We start from the raw sequence: 15,077 nt of genomic DNA, 5'->3' as shown, positions 1-15,077 counted from the left end.
AGTATGTGTATACTTTTGCAAACTAGCTTACTTTGTATTAGTATATATTTACATTGTAATTTTCATTTCAATGTATCAAAAACACCAAGAACTGAAAAGCAAAGTAGTAGAGATAGCAACTAAGATTTTAATTAATAATTTTCTATTAATTATTTCATAAAAATGAAAAGATATTAAATTATAAAGTTTAAATAATCGTTCAAAATCCTTTGCCTTTGTTGCAACTTGCAGTGTTATAGTTGTTGTTATTGTTATTTTATACTCTCTCTGTCCGCCTGAATTGTTTACGTACTGTTTGCACGTATTTTGAGACTCGTATAAAGTATAATTTCATAATTTTTTTAAAAGATTTTCTTTTTTAAATAAAAATTTAAACATCAAATTTTTATTTAGAGAAAAAAAAAATTAAAAAATATATTACGGAACTATAGTTTAAATTAGCGTGGAAAAATATGCCAAAAAGTAACGTAAAGAAATGAGGGGGACATAGGAGTATATTTTATCACGAAATGCTGAAAAATTATCTCGAGGAAGTGTTATATTTATATATGGATGCATTTATATTAAATTGCATCAGTTTGGTTACGGGTTGCGTCCCACAAATTAATCAATTCAAATCAAAAATAAATCATATAACAAAAATCAATTACAAATTAAGTTCTTTTGTATTTTCAACTCGATAGAAATAGTTGGTTAAAGTTGCATGAGGTGACAAAAACAAAACAAAACAGAAAAACAAAACAATAAAAAAGTTGCATGAGGTGACACCATCCAAATAGACCAAGAGCAACTTATGAAACTGAGCACATTTCAGCACACAGCTTTCACACTTTAAAATGTCAATTCCTCAACTTATGATGCATCCTCTTCAAGGAACAAACTGGCCGTAGTTTATGAGCCTCAGGATCCTACAGAGGATATTCATTGATGCACTTCAAGATCTTGTTGAATGTGTATACTCTTCCAAATTTTACTTTTGTGGTGACTGCATATTCTCTGTAGTGTAATCTTATGGTGGAAATTGAGTTAGAATTATTAGACCACAAATTAGCTTCATGAAGATCTCCTTTGGTCCAGTTAATCGCGACTGTTAAACCACCTCGCGCTTTCAAGCCTTTAACTGCACCATTCGGCCACTTGTCTCGGGGGAGGGCAGGGAGTAGGTACAAGTCTTCCATAGTGCTCTGGACAAGCATCTCAGCTATTGCTGCACAGACACTGGGAAATTTGTAAAGTTAGCTATATTTACAGGGGTGGTCCTCAGATTCACGGGACCTTAGTCAAAATCAGTTTTCAAGACCCTAATCTCTATATACTCTGCAAATTTCATACTATTTATATATACAAGATTTGAAAATTTAACGGTCTTAGACATAAGTCTTGTCCGTCTATAGTCAGGGTCACCACCTTCTATTTAAATATTCTTGACAACCTTACTGATAACAAGTTATGGACACAATTCTGGGATCCAAGACGAACAATGATAAAAGATTATAATTTTCGGTTTTGGTATAGATATGAATTATGCATATATAGAATTGTTTACCCAAATGAGCAGTGCTAACAGGTTGCTTCTTACCCAAAATTGCCATCAATCTGGAAAGGAGGGTGTGCGGTAAACAGGTTACTGTAAAGTCCTCCCTCAAAATCAGCTTCGCGATCAGGATCTACCAAGTCAATTAAATGCTTAACCATTCCATATGCATTGTCACTGTTGTGAAGACGTGCCCAGAGAGCAGCTTTCCATGTAGTCGACCATCCTGGACCTTCCTCCCCTGTCGAAAAATCAACGTTGTACATAGCAGTATATAACATAATGTACACATTCAACATACCAGGAAACAATCTACTCATTATATCCTAAACAGAATAAATCACTGTAATTTATCAAAATTTTCTATGTGGACAAGTAGTCATAACACAAAGCAAGCTGCTGTATAAAAAGAGTAAACCAACTTTTGATATAAACAAGAATGACAAAGATTCTCATATTAATACTCATATACACACCTCGTTTCTGGAGTGTAAAATCTGCGGCTTTACAAAGATCAGGAGTTTTTTCAAGGGTTATTGTATGCCCTGGGAAAAGACCAAATAGGTGTGACACATGTCTATGATGCACCTCTGGATCCTCAAAATCTTGTGCCTGACAATAGCAGTAGAATTTAAATTCCATAAGTTGTTAGTCGATAAATTAATATAATTCTAAAGAAGCACAATTAAAGGATATGATTAGAGATTTAACCTACCCATTCCAAGATTGACCCATCCTTGGCGATTTTAGTTGGATAAAGACGTGATTGAGCTTTGAGAACCTTTTTTACCAGATCATCCTGACTATTTCCCAAAACCTGCAAGAATTATTGTCATTTCCCAAAAATAAGAGAGGCCGGAGGAGAAAGAGTAGCAACTTGGAGATCTAAACTTACCTCAGAAGCAGAAACAACAGCTGAGAACACTTCTCTAATTATTGACATATCCATGGTTGAGGAGTAGCTCACGCTAGCAGGCTGTCCATCAGGAGCAACAAACATATGTTCAGGAGAAGTTGAAGGATTTGTTTCTAGATATCCGCCAGGGCCTTCAATCAACCAGTCCAAAAGAAATAATGCACATCCTTCCATTAAGGGATATGCTTTGTTCTTAAGAAAATCCTATATATGCGAAGCCATTAGTATTAAGCTGACTGCTGGCTACACTATGATTACAGTACGAACATGCTTATTCTACTTATCCTCTGCAACTAAAGACTCAAAAGAGTATTCAAGAACAAAAAGGAATGGTTGTATCGGATATTCATTCAAAGGATTAAAAAACAATGCCCAAATCTAACTTATCTTAACTTGATTCCTCCTGGAACTGACTGCAAAATTATTACTAACCATTCATTTAAGCAACCAAACTTAAAGAATCAACATACTTATACATATATATTCTGGAATAAATGGAATAATAATATACATCTATAAAGAGCAAGTTATGGTATGTGATTATTGTAACTAACTAATATGAGTATGTCACCTTTTACATTGAGAGAACACAAGACCAATATGCACTGTCCCAGCCCAATGCTTACTTGTTTAGTGTAATGAAGCTCAAGATGAAAGATAAACTGCATGGTTAGCCGACTTACTTTGTCTAGTGTGTATGTATAATGCTCCCACAGATGGGTGCAAAGCCAAGCTCCGCCCATTGGCCATAAAGCCCAAACAGCTTCGCCTCGATCAGGGGATGTTTTTGCCCAAATATCAGATACCTGATGAACAACCCAACCACTCGCTTCATAGTTCACCTGCAACATTTTCTTGCCTAAATACCGAGTTTCTACAGGGAGGTAGGTAAAACAAAGTACATTGTTTTGGAGAAGACAGTAATATTATACCAAGTCATGTGTCACAGATATGTCTGGAAGTGTGTAGCCATAAGGAATGTGTAACAGATTGTGAAAGAATGTCTTACTTTAGCCGTTTTAGTGCCATTGACTGCCAGGGAGGAAATGTAATCGAACAAAGGCTCTTGGCACTCTTTAAGGTTGCAGGGGAGTGACGGCCAGTAGTTCATTTGGAGATTAATATTTGCGTGTGGGGCACCACTGAAGAAGGGTGACATAAGACATGTATTAAAGTGAATGCAAGCACCATAGAAGAGGAAAAACTGGAGGAAATGGACAAGGAAAATGATGCATTATGAGCATTGACATAAACATGCTAGCTTATTATGATATGTAAAGATGATCATACTTCTCTTATTAAAAAGCATTAAGAAATGTCTCTGATGGATAGATTTAACATTTGTGATGAAGGAAAGACATATGTTAAAACAAAGAGACTTTTTAAGTGATGTATTAATAAAACCAAATTGAATAATTGAATAGAGAGAAGAAGGTCTAAAGTGAAAGACGAATGAACATACTCCCATGGTGGATAAATTTCCTTGTTCCAGATTCCCTGCAGGTTTGATGCCTGAGTTCCTGGCCTCGAACAAGATATAAGCAGATAACGACCATATTGGAACAAAAGCTCTACAAAGGAAGGATCTTCATCTGTTTTGAAGGATTTCACCCTCTGAGCTGTTGACATTTTCTCATCTTCAGTAGCTTTCGATTGATTACCAGTTACAGAGCACAAATCCTTTTCAACAGTTGTTGAGCTTTTAGAAAGCTGTAGAGAGACGCGGTGAAATAACTTCTGATAATCATTCAAGTGGCGAGCAGAAAGTTCAGCGTATGATAAATTCTTTATTAAATCCAAAACTTTTTGAGATTCTGAAGTAGGATTCTTTTTGGATTCTGAGGCCTTAGTGAATGGCCCATCAAATGAGGAAGATGCAGCCAGGCAAATAACAGCCCAGTCAGCACCCTTAACATTGATCTTCTTGTCATCTACGACATGTAGCTGACCAGTACCATCACTAATTTTCAATTCAAGAACTGCAGAGAACTTGATACCCATTGGAGCACCTCCTTCCATCGTTATCTGATTTTGTCCTTGTACACTTGATTCATGCTGTAACTTGCTGTCAAGATATATGGTGAACGATAAAGACCCAGGTTTGCTTGCAGAGATATTAGTCACTAATATTTTGTCTGGACTTGAGGAAAAATGTTCCCTAGTATAATTTATTCCACCTGCAGTATACTTAACTTTTACAATGGCCGTATCCAAGTCCAGCTCTCTCTCGTAGGTTTCTTTATCATACACAGCATGAGACTCATCAAAGTCTATCTTAATATCACCCAGAAGCTGGTAAGCCTTCAATTAGGCAACAAAACGTTAGGGTATAGTTTGTAAGTAGAACCCTTTGCAACATATATACTTGAATAATCTTTACATTAAGCATCAGATTGGCTATTTTTCAAATTCAAAAATGATGTATCTTTTCCTGACTTCAGCTATTAAATTTACCAACTAATAGTAATCCTGATTCTGTAATTTTACAGTACCCAAAATAAAACCATTTTGAGTTTTTTACATAAGTTATGAAACTACTACAGGTAATTTTAGTGCCTGGTTTTTTTTACATCTTTCCAGCCTTTTACATGTTATGTTACATACTTACATGCTCTACGAGCAAGATACAATGACAAAATAGCGATTACAAACAAGTTATGTCACCAATTATGCATGTTATTATGTTATTAAGTACTCTCATAAGAAGCAAGAGTGCAAGACAGTACATCAACATGCAAGATTAGAAAGTATTTACGCCAGTAATAATTAAAAGAAAAGAAGGTAGCAGACCTCAGAAGGATTTCCAGACAAATTAACCGCTGCCTTAGTAGCCTCCGCATACTTGCCATCATTAACCAGTTTTCTGACCTCTGATAATACCTTTGGAGCATCCGGGTTTGTGTAATTCCCAGGATTCCCTGTCCAAAGTGTGTCGTCTACACATACAGACACAAAAGATTAACAGAACTTAACAAACAAATAACGGAACATTTAACATTGGTCAATGTGTTTCTTAACTATCCAACACATTCTGAATTATGATAGCTATAGGCATTCTTAAAACTCTGATGAATTAGTAGTACGTACCATTGAGGTTGATGGTGTCGGAAGCAACGCCACCCCAAATCATGCCCCCCAAACGCCCATTCCCAATGGGGAGAGCATCAGTCCAGTGTTGTGCAGCCTCATTAGACCTTATCTTTAAAGCCTTATGAGTTGTTTTCTCCATAGTGCTTGCACCCCATACATCTCTCTCTGTAGCTTTTCCCTCCATTTTTCTTTACTTTTGTGTGCTTGTGTGTGTGTCAGTATATATAGATGAACTCAGCTTTCAGTTCTGTCTTAACATATTCAACTGTGGGGACAAATTTTGGGTGATGAGCAAGTGAAGTTAAGAACAATTAAGGACATGGTGGTTGGTTGGTTTGTGTGGGCACACTGTACCATTGTGAGGGTCTTACGTTCATGACAAAAGTCCTGTTAACGGAAATCGGAACAAGAGTATTATTTGGATATTAGTTATTTGATTATATGAAATTCGAGCCTCTTTTCATAGATGTTCAAATCATACACTTCACATCATTCTCATTTCTATGAACCCTTTATTCTCATTCACGATTCTGCTCAGCTCCAAACTCAAACGTCCCCTAAGAACCTGCGTGAAGTAGCAGTAACATTTCCTCATAACCGGCAACCGGGGCCATGCATTTTGCTTGCTTCCTTCATTTCTTCTTAACTTTCTATATACGTTCTTCCTTTGCACGTTGTCCCCGTTTGTATCTTATCTATACTTAGCTTAGAATATATATATACATTCGAATTTCCGGTTAATATCATCCATCCGTCCCTTTTTACATGCTCGCCGAATTGATTAAATCTCTGATTAATCCCCGATCATTCTGATTAATTCCCGATTAATGATCAATCCGATGATTAATCCTTTTTCCGTCATTTCACCGATTAAGTCCAATTTCTACTGCTCCCCCGACATTTAGGAGTTCATTAAGTAAAACTAAACATTTAAAATATAAATATTTAGAACACATATTTTTATAATTAATTAGAGATAGTACTTGGTTTAGAGATAAAAAATAATTAACTTATGTATTATATTATTGCCTAAAATATGTGATAACAATTTGAATCATTAAGCTAACATAATTTAAGAATAAATCCATTAGCCTCGTTCAAAAATTATGAATAATCCTCTTCAAAAATCACAATGGCCTCAGGTTACAAGTCTCAGAATCTTATAGAAAACATGCACTTGTGCACTTCAACTTCTTGTTGAATGTGTATACTCTTCCAGATGTGACTTTTGTGGTGACTGTGTTTCCTCTGTAATGTAATCTAATGGTGGAAACTGAGTTAGAATTATTAGACCACAAACCAACTTCATGAAGATCTCCTTCGGTCCAGCAAATGCCGACTGTTACACCACCTCTTGCCTTCAAGCCTTTGACACAACCATTTGGCCACTTGTCACGCGGTAGAGCAGGAAGTAAGTACAAGTCTTTTGTAGTGCTCTGGACAAGCATCTCGGCTATTGCTGCACAAAAACTGGTAGATTGCCAAGTTAGTGTTGTTTATATAAATAACAGTCTTTCTGCTAGCTATGTATGTTTATCAAGTCGGGATTCAAGACAAACAGTAATCGAGCATTTTAATCTCATTGCTTTCCTACGTTAGTAGTTATGCATGAAATATGTCAGCTATACTTGGCACTTGCTGCCCCTCTTATAAGTGTTTGTTTCAGTTATAGAAAACAAATATATAGGTAAATTCGAAACCTTTTAATAGATTCAGGGATATGTAATTCTGATGGTTATCGGTTATGGGTTTAGTATTAGTGTCACAACAATACAACCGCAACCAGATGAGCATGACTTTTGTATTTTCAAATCGTAGATGTGGAATATTTGTTTCATGACTTTGAATTTATTTTATTTTTTTGGAATCAACAATGGACTTTGAATATAGTTAAATAAACATGAATCAGATTCCAAACAAATGAACAAAAAAAAAGTCCAAAGATATTGCTTTTTACCCAAAGTTGGCGTCGATCTGGAAAGGAGGGTGTGCAGTGAACAGGTTACTGTAAAGTCCTCCCTCAAAATCGGCTTCATGATCAGGATCTACCAAGTCAACCAAATGCTTTACCATTCTATATGCATGCTCACTGCTGTGAAGACGTGCCCAGAGAGCAGCTTTCCATGTAGTCGACCATCCTGGCCCGTCCTCCCCTGTTGAAGATCGAGCATAATACATCAGAATATATAACGTATATAAGTATACTAATGAACAATCTGTTCTTCTATCCAGAGAATAACATAGAATTTATGGTTATTACATAGTACTCTGCTCCGTATAAGAGGAATGTAAGACATGGTAAATTATTAAGCGACTATATGTTGAATGATTCGAGAAACACCTTAAGCCAGAACTAGTACCATAATTTTCTATGGACTGTTAGTCAGCAAAAAGACAATGTCTACACACCTCGTTTATACAGAGTATAATCCACAGCTTTACAAAGATCAGGAGTTTTCTCCAAAGTTATTGTATGCCCCGGGAAAAGACCAAATAGGTGTGACACATGTCTATGATGCACCTCTGGATCTTCAAAATCTTGTGCCTGTTTAGAGTAGAGTTATATTGAAACGATCCAATTTCTTGCACAGCTTAGGGGTCAATAACTTTCCCTACTTACAAAGAAGAGCAATCAAAGGATATAAACAAAGATATTTAAGATACCCATTCCATGATTGACCCATCCCTAGCAATTTTTGTCGGATAAAGACGCGACTGAGCTTTAAGAACATTTTTAACCAGATCATCTTGACTTTTTCCCAACACCTGCTCAAAATTTTTGTTCTTGATAAGAAAAACTAAGAGAGGATTTAAGAAATAATATATTATAGTTCTTTAGTTACTGAATTACCTCAGAGGCAGAAATGACAGCAGAAAATACTTCTCTTATAATTGACATATCCATGGTTGTTGAGTAGCTCACGCTAGCCGGCTGACCATCAGGAGCAACAAACATATGTTCTGGAGAAGTTGATGGATTCGTTTCTAGATATCCTCCACGGCCTTCAATTAACCAGTCCAAAAGGAATGAAGCACATCCTTCCATTAAGGGATATGCTTTATTTTTCAGAAAATCCTATATTTGAGGATTCACATTAGTATGTAGTTGACTGTTGAATGTACTTTGATTTTAATACAAACATGTTTGTTTCACTTATTGTCTAACAAGCTAATAAGAATGATTTATTGAAGTTCTATGCATAGAAGTCTAATATATATATTCAAATTTGAGTCATTGAACTTGATTTCTTCAGGCGCAGTATGACAATTAACATATACACATTAACGTGGAATGAAAACTAGCCATTGTTACTTGAGCAAACAAAGGACCAATATCCCAATATCACATCCTATGATTACCTTTTTTTAAATATATGATTTCTTTAAAGATTATACAGCTTATCATAAAGAAGTATAAAACCATTAACATCATTACTAAAAAAAATCATGAAGCAAAGGATAAACTGGATTCACTATGAAACTTACTTTGTCCATTGTGTAAGTAAAATGTTCCCACAGATGGGTACAAAGCCAAGCCCCACCCATGGGCCACAAAGCCCACACAGCCTCGCCTCGATCAGGAGATGTTTTTGCCCAAATATCAGATACCTGATGGACAACCCAACCGCTTGCTTCATAGTTGACCTGTAACATTCTGTAACTAAATACTCAAAAGTTCTACAAAGATCTAAAGGTGCAGAGAATAATAATATGATGTTAAATGGTTTACAAGTCAAACTATATGTGTGTAATCAGGAATGGGTAACATAGAGGAAAAATGTCTTACTTTTGCAGTTTTACTGCCATTGACTGCCAGGGAGGAAATGTAATCAAACAAAGGCTCTTGGCACTCCTTAAGGTTGCAGGGGAGTGCAGGCCAGTAGTTCATTTGAAGATTGATATTTGTGTGTGGAGCACCACTGTAGAAGGAAGACATGAAGACATGTGAAGCGAATGGGTGCACCACAGTGCAGAGAAATCAACATTTTATAAAGGATATTGACACAAATCACACTACTCTATAAAGATACAAAACAGTGGTCATATTCATCTGATAACGCAGGATCATAAGATTTATATAAGACACGGGCAATATTAGTGAGATAGAGGAAATGCATGTCCCACAACTTCCAAATTATGACCTTGATACATCACAAAAGATGATACTCACTCTATCTTAGTTTTAATTTTTCTACTCGATCAACTATGTAATATGTTCTTGGAAAGTTTATACCTACGTAGTTTAATTTTAAACTTACATTTTCAAGTCAACATACAGTAATTTTCTATTATATTCTTTTGGAAGTCTAATTCCTTTCAAACTGAAAAGTTTCGTACTTTTCTGAGAGAGTGATGCATCGAAAAACCAATTAAAGAATGGAGAAAGGAAGGTATAACACGAAGGACAAATGAACATACTCCCATGCTGGCTCAACATCTTTGTTCCAGATCCCCTGCAGGTTTGATGCCTGTGTTCCAGGTCTGGAACAAGATATTAGAAGATATCGACCGTATTGGAACAAAAGCTCCACAAAGGAGGGATCTTCATCTATCTTAAAGGATTTCACCCTTTGAGCAGTTGACACTTTCTCATCAGTAGCTTTCAGATGCTTACGAGTATTAGAGCACTCATCGCTTGCAACATTTTTTGTACTTTTCGAAAGCTGCAGAGAGACACGGTGAAATAACTTTTGATAGTCGTCCAAGTGGCGTGCAGAAAGCTCAGCATAGGAGAATTTCTTTATTAAATCTATAACTTTGAGAGAATCTGATGTAGGGTTCTTTTTGGATTCAGAGGCCTTAGTGAATGGCCCATCAAATGAAGAAGATGCAGCCAGGAGGATAACAGCCCAGTCAGCACCCTCGATCTTAAGCTTCTTGTCATCTACGACATGTATCTTACCAGTTCCATCACTAATTTTAAGATCAAGAACTGCGGAAAACTGAACACCCATGGGGTCCTCATTCTCAAAGGACTTTGGTGCTATTCTTTTACCCCGACAGCTTCCTTCCATGATAATCTGATTTTGTCCATTTACACGTGATCCATGATGTAATTTGCTGTCAAGATATACCATGAACGATAACGACCCAGGTTTGCTTCCAGAAATATTAGTCACTATTACTTGATCTGGACTTGACGAAAATTGTTCCCTACTATATTCTATTCCGCCTGCAGTATACTTTACTGTTACTATGGCAGTATCCAAGTCCAGTTCTCTCACATAGGTTTTTTCATCATACGCTGCATGAGACTCATCAAACTCTAACTTAATATCTCCCAGAAGCTGGTATACCTTCAATTAGGCAACAAATTATTAGGGTTCAATTGCACAGTAGCAACCTTTCCAAATTACTTAATACTTTTTTACATTTAAGGGTCCTATTGACTCATTTCCAGATTTATACGTTTTCACCTAATTTAAGCTAATTTACTTATTGAAGTTATAAATAACAAAATACTCTAAATCCTAACTATGAAACTTCCTCAATACACACAACACATCAATTTTGAGTATGAAAATGTGTTATTTTAACGAGTGATCCTACATGCCCCAAATTATGTTCCAAATTTTTTCCTTAATGACGTGGCGGATAGATGGCTAATTATAATTGGGTGGCTTATGTGCATACACGGGATCCTATTATTATTACCGGGAAATGTAACCACCCAATTAAAATTAGTCATATGTCTGTCACGTCATTTGAAAAAAAATTGGGAACAAAATTTGGGATACTCATCATTACTCTTCTTAGTGTGAGTGTAACCAATTATACATTGCCAACTAAGATTTGAGAAAATTTTTGGGAACAATCTTTTGGGGTACCTGGCATTTTCCTATTTTAATATTCTTCACAGTCAAAGGGGAACACATAACTTCAAAGAAGGGGAATACATTTAATTTTAACATGAGTCTGATGAAGCTTTGAGACTCAAAGCAAAGTTAGAATATAATACTAGAGAATCAGTTACTATCCAAATGCCTGAACCAACATGTAAGGCTTTAGGCACTACCACGATATATAATTGCAAATGCTCGACTGATGTGGTGTTTGCTCTTCATACACACAAACATTCAAGTATAAACGTTTTGTATTCAGCAGGGAAGACAAAAATATATAGTATACACATTAAAAACTGAAGGCTGAGGTAATCATAGATATCTTCATTATTGTTCTAATTGTAATCCTATCTGTCAAAGAAAATGTAGTGATTCACCTCAATAAATGTTCAAACCATATATGCTAGACCACTTGCTTCTGATTTCATATATTGCGACCACATGTTTCGGGGAATGTTCACTAGCATGTTTCCGAATTATGAAAAAGTTATGTCAATTCTATTGCAATTTGTTAATCAAGAAAAACACAGGAGCATCATTTAAGAAGATAAGGTGGCATACATCAGAAGGATTCCCCGACAAATTAACTGCTGCCTTAGTAGCCTCCGCATACTTGCCATCATCAACAAGTTTTCTGACCTCCGATAATACCTTTGGAGCATCTGGGTTTGTGTAATTCCCAGGATCCCCAGTCCAAAGCGTGTCATCTACACAAACATATATAACAAAAGATAAAAAAAAAAAATCAACTCAGGGAAAATGGAGCACAAAAAAAACATAAGCATAAATATAACCATAAGCAGAGAGGACTACTCATAATAAACCGCGTAGAAAAACCAAAACCAAAAAATAAATCAAACATCCCACGAAGGCAACCAAACAAGAAATCAAGCCAATGGCTTCATTGAGTGGTCGAGTAAAGTACATTTTGTGTACTTGCACTTTGGTCGATATGCCACATGATACTACACTTTTGAAACTACCAATTGCAACATCAGAGTTCCTATTCCGTTACATGTATGCGCATTTTGTCCATTTGAACAGACTTTATAAGTACATTTTGGTTAAAAAGTTACTAGCAAAACAGCTAATTAGATCAAATAAATGTACCACAAGTAAAGAAAAAAAGAAAAAAAAAAGTGTCCATATAAGTAAGTAGACAACACAAGTGTGAAGTGTAGTACCATTAAGATTGATAGTGTCTGAAGCCACACCACCCCATATCATCCCACCTAAACGCCCATTCCCAATAGGCAGAGCATCAGTCCAGTGTTTTGCCGGCTCAAAAGATGTAATTTTCAAAGGCTTAGCAGCTTCCTCTGCTTCAACACCCACCATTCTGCTTGGACTCCACACATCTCTGTCTGTGGGCTTCCCCACCATAACCCATCCACCATCCTCCTCCATTTCTATGTATAATGTGTGAAGGTACTCTGTATGCTATAGTATGAAGTGTTTTGTGTTTCTTAGTACAATCTCTCTGCCAAATCTCGCTCTCTCTCTCTCTCTGTAATCTGAATGTTTAGATTTACAGACAAAGGTCTGTTAATGTTGTGAAGTTGGCCACGTGAAGTGAGAGGAGTACATATGACAAGTGAGGATGGCGGTTGGCGAGAGATTTACGAAGTGTGGGGCCGGATGCATTTATCTTGTGTCTGTTTTCTTTCAGCAAAATGGGGCCATGCCTTTTTCGTTGCTTTTTCCCAACTTTTCTCCATACTTTTATGATTTATCCTATGGATTATGGAGACTTTACAATTTACAGACTCGATGTTTGAAAAAGAGGTACTTGTACATCTGCATTCAAATTCAAAAGTTGCAACCAAAGAAAGGCATTGTTCACTTTTCCGAACAAATCTATTTTATTCATGTTATAAAACTCGACTCACTATAAATTTATAAGCCTAAATTGGAAGAGCAAAGTAAGAGTAAAGGGGTGCTTGTATAATTCTCCTGTTAGTGTGTCCAAAGATGAATGACTACATTTAGTAGAAGATTTAGTAGCCTGCTAGTATGATTACAGTAAATGTAATTGTGTGCTAGTATTGGAAACATAAGTTTACTGGCGGGCTCCGTGTATTGGACTTCCCCATTCTGGAAGGTGATTTTGACAATTATCATTTGCTTTCACATCATAACACTCCCCCTTGATTGTCAAATATCAGTTATTTCAAAGATTGACTACCTCGTTAAAACCTTGCAAGGAAAAACCCAATGGGATAAAAACCTCGTCGAAGAAAAAAGAGTACAGTCTCCTCCTGAATAAAATGTCTCACATTTTGACATCTTGATGTAGTAGCCTTGTTAACCTTCGCATTCCCATATTATTTCGTAGCTTCTCAAATGTTGATGTAGGTAGTGACTTTGTAAGTATATCTGCCAGGTTATCGCATGAGCGAACTTGTTGTACATCAATATCACCATTTTCTTGAAATTCATGAGTGTAGAAGAATTTTGGCAATATGTGTTTTGTTCGATCCCCTTTAATATATCCTTCCTTAAGCTGTTTGATGCAGACCGAGTTATCTTCAAATAAAACTGTAGGACCGTCTGAAATACTTGATAATCCACATGATTCTCGAATATGTTGAATGACAGACCTTAGCCAAATACATTCTCTGCTTGCTTCATGAATTGCTAATAACTCTGCGTGGTTTGATGAAGTTGCAGCCATCGTCTGTTTTGTAGACTTCCAAGAAATAGCAGTACCACAATATGTAAACAAATAACCAGTACGTGATCGTCCAAAGTGAGGATCTGACATGTATCCAGCATCTGCATATCCAGTTAGTTGTGATCTTGAACTGTTTGGAAAGAATAACCCAAGATCAATTGTACCCCGAAGATATCTGAATATATGTTTGATTCCATCCCAATGCCTTTTAGTAGGGTCAGAACTAAATCTCGCCAACAGGTTCACTGCAAATGCAATATCAGGTCGTGTGTTGTTTGCGAGGTACATGAGAGCATCAATTGCACTGAGATATGGAGTCTCAGGTCCAAGAGCCTCTTCATCTTTCTTTCTAGGACGGAAAGGATCCTTTTCAACCTCAAGTGATCGAACAACCATTGGTGTGGTTAGTGGATGAGCTTTGTCCATGTAGAACCGATCAAGAATCTTTTCAGTGTAGCTTGATTGATGAACAAATATTCCTGAAGATAAGTGCTCCACCTGTATACCTGAACAAAATCTTGTCTTTCCAAGATCTTTCATTTCAAACTCATTTTTCAAATAGTTAGCAGCATTAGTAATATCTTCAGTAGTGCCAATAATATTCATGTCATCCACATATACATCAATGATAATAAAACCAGTTGATGATCGTTTAATGAAAATGCACGGACACACTTGATTATTAACATATCCATCATTCAATAAGTATTCACTAAGCCTGTTGTACCACATACGACCAGATTGTTTCAAACCATACAATGATTGTTGTAATTTAACAGAATATAAATGTCGAGGCTTAGTGTCCTCTATATTTAATCCTTCAGGGATTTTCATATAAATATCACAATCAAGTGATCCATATAGGTATGCTATCACGACGTCCATCCAACGTGTTTCTAGTTTTTCCATACAAGCCATACCCATTAGAAAACGAAAGGTAACTCCATCCATCACAGGAGAGTATGTTTCCTGGTAATCAAAACCAGGTCTTTGAGAGAATCCCTGGACTACAAGCCGGGC

The 15,077-nt window shown here is 36.4% G+C and overlaps 2 protein-coding genes across 2 annotated transcripts; both read right to left on the bottom strand.

The window, feature by feature from the left end:
• Window positions 1-611: 611 nt before the first annotated feature.
• Window positions 612-5,801, bottom strand: LOC108204905 (alpha-L-fucosidase 2). Its single transcript, XM_017374581.2, has 10 exons — window positions 5,538-5,801; window positions 5,241-5,386; window positions 3,913-4,751; window positions 3,460-3,592; window positions 3,134-3,292; window positions 2,430-2,654; window positions 2,250-2,351; window positions 2,011-2,146; window positions 1,580-1,775; window positions 612-1,218 (listed from the first exon to the last, which is right to left on the bottom strand). Exons 1-10 carry the CDS (start codon window positions 5,722-5,724, stop codon window positions 909-911), a joined length of 2,433 nt encoding a protein of 810 aa, XP_017230070.1. The 5' UTR covers window positions 5,725-5,801; the 3' UTR covers window positions 612-908.
• A 734-nt stretch (window positions 5,802-6,535) lies between these two features.
• LOC108204904 (alpha-L-fucosidase 2) lies at window positions 6,536-13,079 on the bottom strand. The gene is made up of 10 exons (XM_017374578.2): window positions 12,568-13,079; window positions 11,945-12,090; window positions 9,960-10,837; window positions 9,328-9,460; window positions 9,027-9,185; window positions 8,392-8,616; window positions 8,205-8,306; window positions 7,950-8,085; window positions 7,498-7,693; window positions 6,536-7,010 (listed from the first exon to the last, which is right to left on the bottom strand). The coding sequence occupies exons 1-10, from the start codon at window positions 12,788-12,790 to the stop codon at window positions 6,701-6,703; spliced, it is 2,508 nt and encodes an 835-aa protein (XP_017230067.1). The 5' UTR covers window positions 12,791-13,079; the 3' UTR covers window positions 6,536-6,700.
• Between the last annotated feature and the right edge of the window lie 1,998 nt (window positions 13,080-15,077).

This window comes from Daucus carota, chromosome 1 (genome assembly GCF_001625215.2).
Source record: "Daucus carota subsp. sativus chromosome 1, DH1 v3.0, whole genome shotgun sequence".
NCBI lineage: Eukaryota > Viridiplantae > Streptophyta > Magnoliopsida > Apiales > Apiaceae > Daucus > Daucus carota.
This window is presented reverse-complemented; position numbering and strand designations above follow the sequence as displayed.

What these genes read in the sequence shown, in the direction of transcription:
- LOC108204905 (XM_017374581.2), bottom strand. Translation starts at nt 5,724, where the DNA reads ATGGAGGGAAAAGCTACAGAGAGAGATGTATGGGGTGCAAGCACTATG. An exon ending in TGTCTGGAAATCCTTCTGAG is followed by an intron (nt 4,752 to 5,240) that starts GTCTGCTACCTT and finishes GCCTAATTGAAG; the next exon opens with GCTTACCAGCTTCTGGGTGA. An exon ending in GAAATTTATCCACCATGGGA is followed by an intron (nt 3,593 to 3,912) that starts GTATGTTCATTC and finishes ACCCTTCTTCAG; the next exon opens with TGGTGCCCCACACGCAAATA.
- LOC108204904 (XM_017374578.2), bottom strand. Translation starts at nt 12,790, where the DNA reads ATGGAGGAGGATGGTGGATGGGTTATGGTGGGGAAGCCCACAGACAGA. An exon ending in TTACTTACACAATGGACAAA is followed by an intron (nt 8,617 to 9,026) that starts GTAAGTTTCATA and finishes CCTCAAATATAG; the next exon opens with GATTTTCTGAAAAATAAAGC. An exon ending in TTATACTCTGTATAAACGAG is followed by an intron (nt 7,694 to 7,949) that starts GTGTGTAGACAT and finishes GATCTTCAACAG; the next exon opens with GGGAGGACGGGCCAGGATGG.